The sequence below is a fragment of the Grammomys surdaster genome, unplaced genomic scaffold, assembly GCF_004785775.1.
Source record: "Grammomys surdaster isolate TR1022 unplaced genomic scaffold, NIH_TR_1.0 126248, whole genome shotgun sequence".
Lineage (NCBI taxonomy): Eukaryota > Metazoa > Chordata > Mammalia > Rodentia > Muridae > Grammomys > Grammomys surdaster.
In genome coordinates, this window is record NW_021621048.1 from 7583358 (window position 1) to 7599433 (window position 16076).

Sequence of the window (16076 nt, forward strand, 5' to 3'; positions counted from 1 at the left end):
TGTGTGTGTGTGTGTGTGTGTGTGTGTGTGTGTGTGTGTGTGTGTGTAGTGAGTACAGGCCAGCCTGTAGGCTTGGCTTAGTAGAGAAGCTGTGAGGGTCTGGATGGTTCTCCAAATAAAACTCATCTTCACTTCAGTATTCCCATCTTCCCTTTCCTGTGCACAGATCTCCTGCCCTGTACAGTTAGGAATAATGATGTCTCAACAGGTACTCTTAGTCCTATGCCCGTTAACCTTTTGCCTTAACAGTCAGGCAGACCATATGGGAAGCTATTTGAAGGTGCAGGTGAAGGTGTTCCCTTCATCTAGGGACCCTCCTATTGAACTGACGATGCAGAAGATTACATCACAGAACAAGCTTCCTTTTAATCTCAATGTTATGAAGCATTCCTGAAGACTTAGGAGAAAGTGACTAATTTGTTTCCCCTGTAGATGTTTTCTATAAAGATTCTCAAATCTAATCTTCAGCCCAACTCCAGTTCCCAGCATGTTTTGTACATGGTTTTACTCTTCATTTTCCCTTAATATTCTCCCTTTCCCCGTTTTCCTCCCTCCCTCTCCCCTCCACCCCGTCTCTCTTTCTCCATTGCTGTTTGGTAATCTCCATGAGGGTGTGCTTGTGTCTCTCTTGAGTTCTATTCTAGGTCTTCTCTGAGCCCATTGTTAAACCTAACACTTGGTTACAGAATGCTTCAGGGCTTGCAACGTTTGCATCCTTCTGTGTTACTCAAATATTCTCAGAAACAAAGTGGGGATAATGTACAGACACCCACACAACTGACTCTAATGGTGAGGAATGTACTTAGCAAATAGTACTACCTCATTACAATCAAGTTATAGCCCAAGTGGATCCAAGTGGACTGAGCTGATTGGACCCTCTGGCCGTGTGTATACTATAATAAGACTCACATTAATGGTGATGAGAAATATCCAAATGGTTCTATGGGACCATTTTCAGTTCAATTCAAATTGGGAGGAAGGCGCTGCTACAGTTGAAATTCTCAAAGGGAAAGTTGACAAGAGTTTTTAAAAATTTCTTAACAAAGTTATGGTTGGAAGGTAGTTTAAAATTCTCAGTTCTGTTAGTATCTATTTGCCTGGGAGCAGAAAGCAAGTTGTTGTGGTGGTGATCGGGGGGCTCATGTTATAACTAAGAATATTGAATGGCATCCAGATGTGCCCAAGGTGATGATGAGGCACACACCTAGATAATAATTAATTATTCCAGGACACTGTCTTTGTTTTGTATTCAAATGTATCAGATTATGAGTTCTCCAGACAATATTTATTGAAGTTCCTGGGGTTTTCTGGAAGTAGTTTAGAAATCAAAAGCCATCAACTCAAGTACAGACTTGGGTCATGGTGTCTAGATAGATAAAGGATCTCTAGGTTTGTACCATTTGGGGCCCTTGAGAGCAGGGACAGTAAATTTGTTTCCTTGACAGTACTGGAATCTTTTCAGGACACTTACCATTTCTGTCAATGGCGAAAGGCACATCCGTTGTGACAATTTCATAGTTGCAAATCTGGCTGTACTGGGGGGAGCAGTCCTCGTCAATGGCTTCTACCTGCAGGATGCTGTCATAGATCTTGCCCTCTGTGACGATGGCCTTGTAAGCTGGCTCTTTGAAGGTGGGCGCAAACTCATTGACATCCTTCACCTGGATGTGGACCACAGCCCTGGAGCACCAATCAGAAAGAAGAATGCATGGTAAAGAATGAATCACACCATGTGCTGTGGGGCATTGATCAAGCCCAAGGCCATGTGAGTGAAGAGGCCTCAAAGTGCTCAGGGCAACTCTTAGCTGAGTGTTCTGTCTTCCCTCCCTCTGGGTACCAACCGAAGCAACCTGCTCTTGCCCTGATGCTGACCAAATCTTCCTCATTCCCTATTGCTCACCTCAGGCAACACATTCCTTCTCTGTCTTCTCCCCTTTCCATGTTCCCTTCATCTATCTACTCCTTCGTCCATTCAGGAAGAAGTCAGCTGTGTTATCCTCTGAGCCAAACTCCATAAAGGAAAGAACAGTGTTGACTCAAAGTGAGAAGTATGTGAAAAAGAGAATCAAAGAACGTTTGAGAAATGCAGAAAGAAGTTTAGACTGGGCCTGAGGAGAGAGGTGGGTTAGGGAATGCTTCCTAGAGGAAGTAATGCTTGCACTCAGTTCTGGGGGTGGCCTAAGAGTCTCTTCCAGAGAAGAAAAGCAGTTACAGGATTCCTGGGGGTAGAAATCAGCTTGTGTGGATGTTCTGGGAACACTCACCATCATCTTGGCTGCATCTGGGTTTTCTTCCAATATGACTAGTTATAACATGAATATCCCTCCCCCAATCACCCCCACCAGAGCCCACTTCCTGCTCCTAGGCAAGGGGATGCTGATAGAATTGGGAGTTTTAAACCACCTTCCAAGTGTACCGCTGGTGTGAGCTGTAGTGGACCTACTTAAAGGACAGTTTGTAAACAGAATGAATGGGAGTGGATGGTCCAGGGCAGAAGTGGCAGACAGGGAGCTCACTTGTGTGACTTCTTCCAGGCTGCTTCCCGAGGCCCCACACCACAGTCATAGGCCTGGATGATGAATGTGTACTCCTTCTGCAGCTCACAGTCGATGGGACTCTTGGCACGGAGCCGGCCCTCTCCAGACGTCTTATTGAGCACCACAGCCTCAAAGGGCAGCTCCTGCCCATGGATCTTGAATGCGCAGATTTCCCCTGCAGAAGGAGAGAACAGTGAGGGTGGAGGCTGGGAGTCTCTGGGGTGAAGACAGTGCCTCTATAAAGCCAGATCCACAAGCCTAAAACTTCTACATAATTTCCTCCATACACTCACAATGCTCAACTAAAATGGCCTCTGGAGATCAGACCTACATGCTCATTTCCTAGAGAGGAGAATAGAATGGAAGTGTCTCATGCACGCGGATGTCACCCAGCAGGTGCTTGTGTAGTCTTCATGTAGGTGGTGACTTTCCCCAGTTTCTTTAGTCTTCCTAGCAGACGTCCTCTTGTCTTTTTCCCAGTCTGGGATTAAGAAACTTGCTAAGCATCAAAAGACAAAGGACTGTTGATGGAAAGACTCAAAAGTCAAAGCTCTGCCTAGTCTATTGTATTATGGCAACTGCTTTAAAATATGTTGTCACATGAGCTAGCCACACTGGCATGACTAGGAGATGGCTAGAATCAGAGACCCAGGTCCTGCCAGACCTGTGCGGGAGCCTTCATTCATCTTAAGTACAAGCATTGGTTTTGTTTCCATCACCCTGGTTTATAAAGAGTACATTGTTGCAGACGAATCCCCCTCACCTCCCCCAGACTCCATTATGTCTCTCTACCCACCCCCCACTCACAGTGGGGGCAGGCAATTTTCTCTTTTGAAACAGTGGGAGTGAGTCTCTGGGAGTTCAAGATTCCTCATGGAGCCTGAACAGCTAACTTCTTAAAGAGCAGAACATGTTGTGAAATTAATGCGTTCTGCCCCTTCTGCTGGGTTAATGTTTATTATGACTGTTTCTCTGCATTAAAATTATAAGGCCACAAGAATCTTCTTTCCTCCCCCTCTACTCGTGAATATTTATTTCTTGAACTCTGACTGTAAAGCAAGTCTTGTAGTAAATGTTTTGAAATGTGCTGAAAATTTGAGACAAGTCCTCTTGTGGTATTGAGAGCATTTGTACACTTCAGTCAGTGATGCTCAGCTGTCCAGAGGCCACTTATAGTACAGTGGTGTATGCTAGCACTCTGACACAGGCAGGAAAGCCGATCTGTAGGCTACTAACAGATCTACTAGCCTAGATATCTGGGTTCAAATTCTAAGTGTGCTATAGACAAGTAACAGGCTTAAGTTAAATGACAGTGTTTTTCTGGGTTTTAGGTGTGTCATCACTAAGGTGGTCCAGGGGATGAAGTTAGGGAGAGAGACATCCACTCTGAGATGCCTCACCCTTGGTCTGACATTGCTTCAGCTATACTGCCTGGACCAGGGAGAGGTCTGTGACTTCCTAGGAGAATTTGTTCCTAGGATAACAGAGGCACCAACTTGCTTCTTCTCCCTTGCCCAGCTGTTGATTGGAAGCAAAGGAATAATGGGATTGATTGCATGCCCGCTTTGGGCAATGATCTTTGTTTCCAGGCGATCTTATTTGAACTTCATAGCAAATATACAAGCCAGCTGTTCTATACAAGCTTATACAAATCACTGTTGTTCTTTGTTGTTGAGACTGGGTCCTACTATTTACAGTTTGGACCTCACAATCCTCTGACCTTGGCCTCTTAAATGTTAAGATTACAGGCCTTCATGACTCAGACTTACACAAATTCGAAAAGGAAGAAGGGTAGGAGGATGAGGAAGATCATGAACTTATTTGCTCAATGTCATTGAGGTAAACTTGAGCATTAAACTCAGGTATGGCTGACTTGTAAGCCCTCATATGTTCTAAGCTACCACTTTATCCCCCGAAGAGTCCCAAAATGTCTAAAGCTTGCCCTCCAGGGATGCCCTTGGGCATGATTCATATTCACACTCTAATTCAAGTGCAGCTGAGCCGAATCCCTCACTTTCCATAAAGGAAGCATGCCCCAATCTCTTAAAACAATGTTTTCTAAGATGTTCAATCAATACCAATCTTACCTGTGGGCTTTTGCTTTTCTTATTATTTCTTTTATCTTCAATTCCATTATGAACATTCTACTTTCACTACCTCCCTTCCAGGTTGTTTCTCAAGTATAGATATAGTGTAGTGAATAAAATAGGTTGTGGGCCAAGTTCGAACAGGAACCCAGGCTCCTGTTTGCTGCCACTGCCCAAGGTTTTTGCTGGGCATCTCAGGATTGTCCATTCTCACAAGGGTAGCTCTGTAGCTTTTAGGGTAGAAGAATAGGTTTTAGCTGATCCTTGAGTTAAATTTCTGTTCTGAATTAGCTAGTGTGCCCTGTGATTTTTATCCCAAGATCAGCACCTCTGTGACAGTGTTACCAGTGCATTCAAACTGGTTCTGGAGGATTCTCTGGAGCGCCCAACCACCACCATCACTATGATTATAAGGCTAATCAGACCATTTCATTCTGAAGAGCCAAGTTAAACTTAAAATAGATGAGGGTAATTTTCTGTTGGAAATGTTTGAGCACAACCAAAGTAGTTCACAAGACTCAGCAGTCCTTAAGAAGCAATGGGGAAGGGGGGAAGGACACAGAGGAGATCCGGGGGGAAGACAAGAGAAGTAAACTTTTGGGTCACATATTTCCATCTTGCCTAGCTCACTGTAATTCAGTGGAACTAGCATTTTAGAGGGCCAGCTATTATGGTTTGAATATGAAGTGATGCCCACCCAGACTGATTCGTTGTAAGTTGGATTCCATATGCAGCCAAGGTCAGAGGTCTAGCCTTGGGAAGTGGTTGAATCATGAAGGCACCCCCCCTGGTGGCTGGACTGATAATCCATTGATGAATTCCTAACTGAAGGGCTATAAAAAGCCAGAGCCCAGCTGCACAAAGTGGGGCAGTGGAAGTGTACTTGTGAAGGGTAGAGCTTGTCCCTGTTGCCTCTTCTTTCCCTCTAGTTCTCCTTAGTGGCTGCCATGAGGTGGCAGTTTTGTTCTTTCATGTGACCCCACCATCACTTTCAGCCTCACTTTAGACCCAAAGCAATAGGAGCAAAGCCCCTCCAAGGGTTCATACACTGAGACCCCTGAAGCTGTAGACCATAACAACCACTTCTCTTTGTAGGCATTTTTTTCAGGTGTGTTGTTTTTTCAGGTACTTTTTTCAGTGTGACAGAAAGCTGATGATCACATCAAATAAGCCCTGGAAATTGTACTACACCAGTAACACAAGGATGGATGACTTGAGTACCTTAAAACATAAGGCTCTGGTGTCATCAGGCATCCCTTAAGTTGTAGAAAAGACTGACTACAAACAGGACCAGCTCCAGGATCACTTAGTGTTCACCAACTCAGACTGAAACAGAATTTGATCCCCTTTGAACATAACCTAGAACTCATCTCACACTAATTATTGGGCATACTGAATACTTGTGTTCCCGTTGCACAGAAAATTTCTTGCTAAATAATCCATCCATTCACACAGGAAATCTTTATTAAGGACTAAGTGCTGGGCATCAGTGATGAGCAGAGCAGCTGCAGCTACAGTCCACACACAATTACTTGCTGTCCAGGTAGATAAATAACCAGAGAGCCATAACCCTAGAGGAGGAGCAGGGAGTGCCACATACACATTGAAGAAGAGATACAGAGTTCAGATCTAGAGGGACATGCATTGTGTGCTTGCCTAAGGGTGTAAAGACTGTGGAGATACTGAAGGAGGAGAAAGGCATCTTGTTTCAGGCAGAGGGGACTACACACACACACACACACAGACACACACACACACACACACACACACACACACACACACACTTTGGGGAGGGCTGGTTGAGTCTAACACTTCAGGGTCCAGTGTGGCAGGGATAGAAACTGCAAGAGTAGGGGACCAGCTTCTTGGATGTGTGATGTGATAGTCACACTAGGCCCTGTGGTCATAACGGCACTGAGCTACAGTTAAATAGTTTGTGTTTAAAACTGGCATTGCTGGGGCCAGGGAGAAGGCTCCAGGGATAAGGGCTCTGCTGTCCTAAGGACCTGAGTTTGAATCCCTGACACCCATATAAGGACAGACATGTCTATTCATCGCTATTAGCACAACATTGAGGAATGGAGACAGATTCTGACAGCTTCTAGTTCTCTGCATTACCCTGTCTCCAGATAACAAAACAGAATGATCAAGGAATTCTATGAGTGCTCTGGCCTCCACAGGCACATGAGGCATACAGGAAGACACACACACATACACACATCATGCATGCAAACTGGTGCTACTTAATAGAGAAAAGTTTTATATTTTTCTGTAGTTAGAACTTTATCAAATAGAGAATATTAAAATAACAGGAGTTGAAAGAATGAAAAAGGTAACTAAGTGATCTGAGATGGAATTTTGGAGTAAAGATGCTTCAATCGGCTCTCAGCATCAGTACCCGATACACTGAGTCACCTTGGTCTAGAGTCTGTTACTAAAGGTTTTCTGTGGGAGGATGATGCACTTAAAAGAAAAATAAAATCGGACTGAATGGTTTCCAGATAAAAACATCTCCATCAAAATCATTTTTTTGAGGGGTGGGGGAGCTGGCATGGCAGAAACTGTGTATGTGACACACACAGGTTAGTGTGTGCACTGGGTTGGCAGCCACCCGAGCGGAGACCTGAGGTCACCGAGCCTCTAGGTCCCATTGCTTACCACTGTGGCTGGAGGTAGATGAACTCAGCTTCATCACAAATACCTTTGAAGGCCTGAGCAGGAGGAACAGTTACAGTACTTGGGAGAGATGCTGGCTCTCATCCTTCAGGCTTTTGTCTGTAGCACACAATTACCTTCTCTTCAGCAACAACACACTCCGCAGACTCAGCAGAAACAGATATAGCTCTCTCTTAAACTCTGTGAGAAGTTTCTGAAGAAAATGTCTTTAAATTCATTTTTTAAAAGATTTATTTTATGTGGGGGATATTTAGACTGCTTGGATGTGTGCTGGGTGCTCACAGAGGTCAGAAGAGGGCATCTGATCCCCTGAAGCAGGAATTACAGGCGATAGTGAGCCATTGTGGAGGCTCTGGGAATTGAACTTAGTCCTGTACAAGAACAATTGTTCTAAATTGCTGAGCCTCCTCTCTAGCCCTTTAAATCAGTTTTCAAATGCTAGAGTTTCAAAGAAATATTTCTGAAAGTAAAACTCTTACACTTGAATAATGGATTGTGTTGATTCCATTGTTCAGATGAGGCAACTCAGTCTGGGAGAGGTCAAAGGGCTCATCAGAGGTCACCTTGGCAATAAGGAACGAAAGGTAAGCTATCATGAGCACCTATCAGCTCAGGAATGGCACTCAGCACTCTGTTAAGAGGATGCTCCAGCCCAGGACACCACAAGGGCATAATGACCATCCTATTAACACAAAGTGTGCCAAACTTTGTGCTGCTGGTGTAAAAGCAATGGAAAGTGAAGACATGGGAGGGAGGCTGAGCAGTAGCTACATTTTCACCACAGGATCCTCAGAGATTAAAACAAAATCGTTTAATATCATTGGAGAATGACTTTAATTCCTCAGTAAATGATATCAATTTTATTGAATTTGGTAGTCTAAACTCCTGCATTCATATTTTCTCCTAGCTACTGCTGTTTTGAGACAGGGTCTCATTGTATTGCTCAGGCTAAGCTCAGACTTTGTGATTCTCCTGCCTCAGCCTTCTGAGAGTGGGTTTAGCAAGCATGTGCCACCACAGCCAGCTGCTTTTGTGGCTTTTAGTGTCTCATGTGAAAGATGGAAGTGCAGTTAATCACCCTGCCAGGGCAGGTGTGGTGTCTGAGAGAGTGTGAAGACAGGAAGTTGAGAGCTAAGGAGAGACTTTACAGAGCATCATTTTTTCACAGAATGATGGACAGGCATGCTGAGTCCATCCGTGCTTGCATGTGTGCTCCTGAAAACAGCTTCTGAAAAAGAGATGTGGAAATGTTTGCTGCCAGTATTAAAATCTGAGCTAATGGCTGAGAACTTGTGTCTGCTGTCATTAAACAGTCTTGGGCAGTGATAATGAACGGGACCTTTTGAGACCTAGTTATGAAAGGTTTCCAATTTTAAAAGATTTAGTTTAACAGGATACAAGAGATCTAGTAAATGACCAGTGTAGAGTGCCACATGGCTATATATGATAAAAACTCAAAGTATAAGATGGATTGATGGTTGTTATTGTAATAGTATAGACTGGGCTGAGAGAGTGGGTTTCTCTAAATTCTTTTTTAGAAACCAAAACCTCAAAATGATCACATTAGAAGAGAATGCTTCTGGGACTCAATTGTTCTAGTTGTGTCTTCAGCTCTTGCATAATACTCTGGGAGAAATCTCTGTAAAGGGATCACTGGCTTTGCCCTTAGGACTAGGATTAGTGCCTTTATAGCTAAGATCCAGGCAGCTCTCCTGCCTCTTCTGCTGTGGCAATTCACAGTGAGAAGGTGCCACTTAAGAAGAAATAGTCCCTCAGCAGAGGCGAGTCTTCCAACATTTTGATCTTAGACTTCCCAACCTCCATAGCAGTGGGAAATACAATTTCTGCCATTTTACAAATTCCAGTCCATGGTATTTTGTTTTAACACTCTACAAGGACCAAGACACATTGTATGATGAGTGTATCAATTTAATTTCACTTTCTGTATTTATCTCTTAAGAAGCAACTAGAGGACTTGAAATGTATACAAGAATGTCTGCAATTATCAGAAAAGATTATTAAAGTATTACTCCCTTTTCTTGCTGCATAATTCCCTTTTTATTATTATTATATTTTCTTCACATGGTCTAGCCTACATAACCTAATAATGTTCATAAAAGGCAGGACCAGATTTAAAGTACTAGATACTTCTATTAAACTAGATATTAGAGAGGTTGCAAATGTGGCAATGCTCTTCATTATAAATTTGCTTTGGAAAATATATTTGTCAAATCATGTTACTTATGCCAATATGCAATGAGTTTATTATTGCTATTTTAAATAAAAGACTACACTTTTTGAAAGTGTCTCCAATTTTGTTTCTAATTGAATAAATACTGTTTGATGACCGACACAGAGAAAAGTGCTTGATGGCCCTTACTAGTGTTTGTGAACATAAAGAGGTCATGAGAACAAAATTCTTAGGAACTACTCCTCTTGCTATTTCCCAGATGTAACTGTCAAACAGTTCCTGGGGCCATGTCCAGTTCCTGGTGTGCAACTATGACGCCAAGCCCTGCAGAGAACTCAGAGACACAGTTCTCCGAGTCTCACAAGTGGGTTACTGGCAGAAGTGTCCAAGCAGAATTTTATATCTGTGCGGTAGAGTGGTATGATGAGGGGCATCGTTTGTTCTTCCTGTGGATCTAGGGCCAGACAAGCTAGGCTGGAATCTTAGCTCTGCGGCAGACTGCCTTGTGGTCTTGCACAGGTCACTTCCTCTTTGCCTGCTTATTCATCACTAATGTGAGGCTCTATTAATGGTGGTTACCTCATAGACTTGTTGGAGGGTGAAGTGGTTTGATATATGCAGAGCATATCCTGTCTGGCCTGGAGTGAGTGTCACTGAATTGCTCTCTGTGTCCTCTGTCATTATATTAAACACAGTAACAGTATTTTAGCCAAGTCCCTCTTCCTGCTTGAGAATCAAGGAGAGTGAATGGGCAGATCATTTAGCCATCAGAGATAATTCCAGTTCATGTCATGCATGTCATCAAGCAACCTGGCAAGTTAAAGCATCTTGCTTCAACTGGCTGTAGTTCATACATTTCTTCCCCACCCCTCAACCCCAGAATGTCATTGGCCAATGACAGTATCTTAGAATTTACATAATATCAGTACTGTGCCATAAAAGAGCTTGGAGTGGGAGATGGAATGGAGGTGTTGAACTAGTTTCACTCCGGAGTGACTAGGAAGGGTTTGCTAAAGGCCTTTTGGGATAAAGTTAGGGGCAGTGAATGTTACTCTGAGTTAGACCACTCTGACCTCTCCAAGAGCCATTTCATCCCAATGGTTTACTATCCACATGAGAAACTGCAACACACCACAATCATGAAAACAGTCTACTTAGAGTGACCGTCTATCTAGGTCCATACTTTTAATAGAGAGCAAGATGGGTCTTGGGAACCACTCCTCCAGGCTGGGGAGGTCCCTGTAGAGTCTGACAGCTTGGTGTCAGCTATACGCCCCATCCTTCCTGGTACCCTCATTGCAGTTAGATAGCAATGCTCCCATAGTCCGAAGGTTGGGTACAGGCTTCTGAGTGTACAGTACACCTCTACATGAAGTCATTTGCAGTCACTGTAAGTAGAATACAACAGGAAAGGACAAATGCTAATTACATCCTGGGGTAATCATGCTCAGAATATCAAATTAGAGCTGAACTTAGAAATAAATTTATACTCAAACAAATTGACTTTAAGCCCTCCTACTTCAGATTAAAAATGTATAATCACCCAGGAGTAGAAAATTAAGGGGAAAGGTGTTGGGGATTGTCACTGTGGGGCCCCCTCCAGAATCTGGGAGTGGGGAGCTGTTGAAACAGACCAGGCTCTGAGTCCTTTCTATGTTCTCCCTAGCTGTATGACCTTGGGTATTTTTCCTAGGTTCCTTTTCATTTTAGACAGGGGAGTACCACCCATGTCTAATCCTGGAAGTATCATGAGGCTATAATGCCATACTCAGTGTGCAACTGGGGAAGTATGAAGGTCACTCAGTTTTTTATTATGATCACAGTAAATCCTGCCTTCTGGCCTGCAAGCACTTAGATGCATATTGTCACCTTGCCTCAATTCCCAGAGCAGGTGGCTGTCTGTCACTGCCTATAACTTTTTTTTCTGCTTAGGACTAAGCAAAGCAAGAACATATTCTTTAATCTGAGAAGCCACTTTCCTAAAGTCTGTGCTGAAACCAACTCCACTCACACCCTCCTCTCTTTTTTTCTCTCTTTGGAAGCCTCACGTAGCACAGCTATCCATTTCTGAGAAACTGAAGACAAGGCATTTTTTTCCCTCCTTGGCAGTGTCTGTTGAATAAATAAATGATGCAACAGCTTATATATATGCTGGAGACGTGGAAAGGTCCCAGAGCCCCGACAGCCATTATTAGGTCAAGCAAAACCTGAGCAGGGGTTGAGTGGTCATTTGGTCTGCCTCGTGACCAATGCATCTGCTCTGAAAGAGCTTCCAGCATGAAAGCACACTGTACATAGTCTTAAAGAAACCATCCATGGATAAAGGAGAATGCAGTAAGACACAACTGAATGGTATGATTTTTAGAGATCATGACCACTCACATCTATTGGGTGTTTAGTGTGGGTCAGGGGCTTAGGAATGTGGTGGGAACAGCCTGTGTTTCTCTTCATTGACCTGCCTGGCTGGAGAAGGGAGGCTTGGAGGACAGAGAAGTCAGCCCTGTCTCTGCAGACTGAACAGGTAGGCAGGCAAAAGATCCCTGCAGTGCCCACTGCTAAAGATCTGAATTCTGAAATCAATCTCTCTCTCTCTCTCTCTCTCTCTCTCTCTCTCTCTCTCTCTCTCTCTCTCTCTCTCTCTCTCTCTCTCTCAGAATATAGGTGAAGATGAGTCCATCTCTTCTCAAATACTTCCAGACTTGATTGCTTTGTGTCATGGCACCATCTCAGAGGGTGCTGTGGCTGCAGGAAAGGAGCTTCAGCCAGAACAGTTTTAGACACAAGATCCTGCCCTATGAACATGGGCATGTCTCTGTACTATGCTTCAGGGCTTCTGTTCCGAGGCATTGCTGAGGCAGGTAAGCCTGGACTTGAACTCTGGCTAGCCACTTGTCATCTTTAGACCTTACTCACCCTGTTTGTGTAGTGGAAATAAGACTGTTATCCTCCTGTCCAAAACTACATTATCATTACAACTCTTGTTGGGTTTAAACGGAGAATTAAAGAGTGACAGCAGGATCCTTTTCCAGTTGACCATGTCACAGGTGTACTGTTTTGTGTGGCTTCCCTGAGATCCTGAAGGTCAACCAGTAGAGTCAAGTGCCATGGAGCATACACAATAGAAGAAACCATCAAATCATGCCGAATGGGACAGTGACTGCATTTGTAATGACTACATTTTTAATATCTGCCAAAAAATTTTTAAAATCCAAAAACCTCAAAAATGTATAGTCTCTGGTCCCAGCTATGAAACTGGGAAAAATATTGTTTCCAGTGTCATAGCACATGGTCAACAGTTAAGCCAGATGTAAGTAGAGGCCGAGATCCAAAGTCTGTCTCTTGTAATCCTCACTTGCCATCCTAGAAGCTGTGCTCAGTGGAAAGGTTACATGCAAATATAAAAGTCCTTAATTATTTCTGGATTATTGTAGCAGTTACAGAGGCTCCAAGAAGCCTAGGACTCTGATCTTGCCTTTCAGGGGCAGATGATTGGGGTTTTGAAACAGAAGCTAAACATAAAGCCAGATCACTAGAGTTGTTTGGGACTGAGGAGCACCAGGGAGACCTCAAGATACCAGGATTGACAATTACAGGGGAAGACTTAGAGTATAGGCAGAGCCTGTTCAGAATTGTGCTAAGAAGTCAAATTATTAAGAAAGGTTTTTAATTTTTAATTTTTGTTCATGAGTGTGGGCATTTTTCCAGCATGTAAGCTGCACACCATACATATGCAGTGCCACAGGAGGCCAGAAGGGGGCATCATCTCCACTAACTTAGAGTTACAGATGTTTGTGAGCTGTCATGTGGGTGCTCAGAACTGAACAAAGGTCCTCTGGAAGAACAGCCAGTGTTCTTAGCCCCAGACCATCTCTCCAGCCCCAAGAAGCCAGATCTTTAAGATCTCCTTTTGCTCTTTAAATTTCCTGGTCTGCAGTATCTTGGGATCTCAGAAAGACCCAGGAAGAGATATTCTTCAAAAGATACTGGCTGAACAATCTGTGTTTGGCCCCTTAGGTGTGGTGTTCACTCTCCACACGTGACTCTTGACACTTAACATGTGCCTAGTCTGATTAAGGAACTAGATTTTATAGTTTATTCAATTGTTTTTTAAGTTTTAAAATTAATAACAGATAAATTACTTGTGGAAAACTTTAAATAAGTGATTAACTCTTTGAAAAACAAATTATACAAAATTAAAATGCCAATCAAGAAGTTCTGATTAAAATTTAGAGTTCAGATTAGGGGTAACTTTATAAGAATAAAGACTTTTAAAATAAATACTATCCAGGAAGATGTTACTTTTCTGTAATTCCCAGAACCAAGGAAGCTAAGGCAGGAGAATCACCTGTTGAAGGTTAGCCTGGGATACAGAGTGAGAGGCTATCTCAGAAAACTTAGATGAAATAAAATGAAAGATTGATATAGCAACAGCAAAGTTTATGCATTTGATAAGATCTTGCTCAAATCAATTTACCCGTGTCCTATCCATTTTTTTCTAATACTATAATAAAACACCATGACCAAAATAACATATAAAATAAAGCATTAAATTTGGCTTACTTCACAAGCCTTTCTTTTGAAACCTCAAATCCTGCCCCTAGTGACCCACTTTCTTCAATAAGACCACACCTCTTAATCCTTTCCAAAGAGTTCTGCCAACTAAGGACCAAGTATTCAGACATCTGAGCCTATAAGGGTCATTTTCATTCAACCACCACAATCTACTTTTTATTTTTCTTTTATTTTTCTGTGATGTAGTTACTAGAAAATGTACAACTATGAGTGTGACTTGGGTTACGATTCAGTTGGACAGCTCTATGATATATAATTAATAGCTCATTTCATCAAAGGCCAGTTTTTCCATAGAAATTAATTAAACTTAGAGAGGATGCATGCTACAATAACTATAAAATGATTCTTTTATGTTGATTATTAGTTTCCTGGCATTATTCATAGCATTTAGGATAACACTGACTCTTAGAATAATGGCCCATTTGACCTTCTTCAGAGGGAAAACCACACTGAACTGCAGTTCCCAAAGTACTCATTGCCAGGCCTTGAATTAGCACTGCCTCTTTATGACTGTTTTCATAGAACTGTTATAGGATAAAAAAATAGTTTGAAACTATTTAAAAGATTAAAGTAACAACTTATTGGCCATTTGTAACCATTGGATGTCTATGTTGAAAAATGGCTTTTACTATTCCCAGCTAAGGTGAAAGTGTTGTAGCCAGAGAGCCTAGCTTATAATTCACACAGGGTCACCAGAACTGAAACTAAAGCTCTTTCTAGGTAAGTTATAAAACCAATAAATTTAATGCTACTTTAGTAGAATTGGTTTATTACTAAAATAACTATTTTTGCAGATCAAATTATACTCTGACAATATTTTTATTGCCCCAATTATGGCTAGAATAACAGGTCCATTATAAACTGTATGTCATATGTATTGCATTTTTAACTGATATAAGGCCAGAAGCTAATAAGGGATCTGGGGAGTTTTGTGTGACATGGATGACTGAACTAACACATGGACCATTTCCCCATAACATCATAAACCTGCAGAAGTGGTCTAACACTGGGAAAGGCTGAGCCTTGGACCCGGTATCTGCTCTGGTATTTTCTTTCCTGATTGCAATGGGTTTATTTGCCTGAGTTGAGACTATTTGCATTAGTTCCTATAGATTTACCCGTCCTTCTCATTTATATCAAGAGACTTCTATTCAAGTCTTTAAAAGAAGACAACAAAAACAGTGTTTTTTACTATAAGGTGAAAGCATTGTCCCTGTTCTGATTTGACCCTTTGCTACAAAGTAGCCCTTACCAGATAAGGAGCAGAAAAACAGCTCTGAGAGGAAACCAGTTGTCAGTCTGGCTTGGCAAATGGGAAGCCTAGGGGAGGGGTCCTAAGGAAAAACCTAGGGAAGGAAGACCCATGTAGACCGGCTGATATTGGCACTTGGACATTCAGCAGATGGGAGGCAGGCTCCAGATCCTGAAAAGTGGGTTGAACTGACTGCATGCTAGGCAGAAGACCATTGTCAGTTTGAATTTAGCTGAGTTAATGGGATGCTTTTGAAAATATCAAATTTTGAAGAAATGGGATGATCCACAAAATATTCCGCATAACATTTAAAACATAGAAATATAAAATACAGAAGCTAGGAAATAGGTCCCTTTCTTAAAGAGAGAGATGACAGAGATCAACCCTGGGTTTCTGAAGGTATTTGAATTCTTAATCCACTATATTAAATAAATTCTTGTGAGAATGCTCAAAACCATGAAGCAACAGTGGACAACGTTAAAAGGAGAAAACAGATAGCCACACACGCATAACTGGAGAACTTAAGCAACATCCTTTCAGTAATTAATAGGACAAATCCAAACATACCATTAAAGTCACTCTTTGTTATGCTGTCCTGCCTAATGTGTAATAACAGAGCCTGACACTCAAGTGTGGACGGCACATTCATTTCAACCTCACATGACAGAGACCATATGCTGGGTCATAAAATGAAATCTACAGTTTACAAGGATGAAAATGCACGAAATAGGGCTGGAGAGATGGCTCAGCGGTTAAGAGCA

The 16076-nt window shown here is 42.4% G+C and overlaps 1 protein-coding gene across 1 annotated transcript in view; it reads right to left on the reverse strand.

The window, feature by feature from the left end:
- The window catches only part of Clstn2 (calsyntenin 2), a 598183-nt gene that overhangs the window by 138267 nt on the left and 443840 nt on the right, over positions 1-16076 (reverse strand). Inside the window, exons 3-4 of the mRNA XM_028758966.1 lie at positions 2517-2712; positions 1472-1680 (exon numbers count right to left, since the gene is read on the reverse strand). Coding sequence (XP_028614799.1) covers positions 1472-1680; positions 2517-2712 — 405 coding nt within the window. The remainder of the gene's footprint in view (positions 1-1471; positions 1681-2516; positions 2713-16076) is intronic.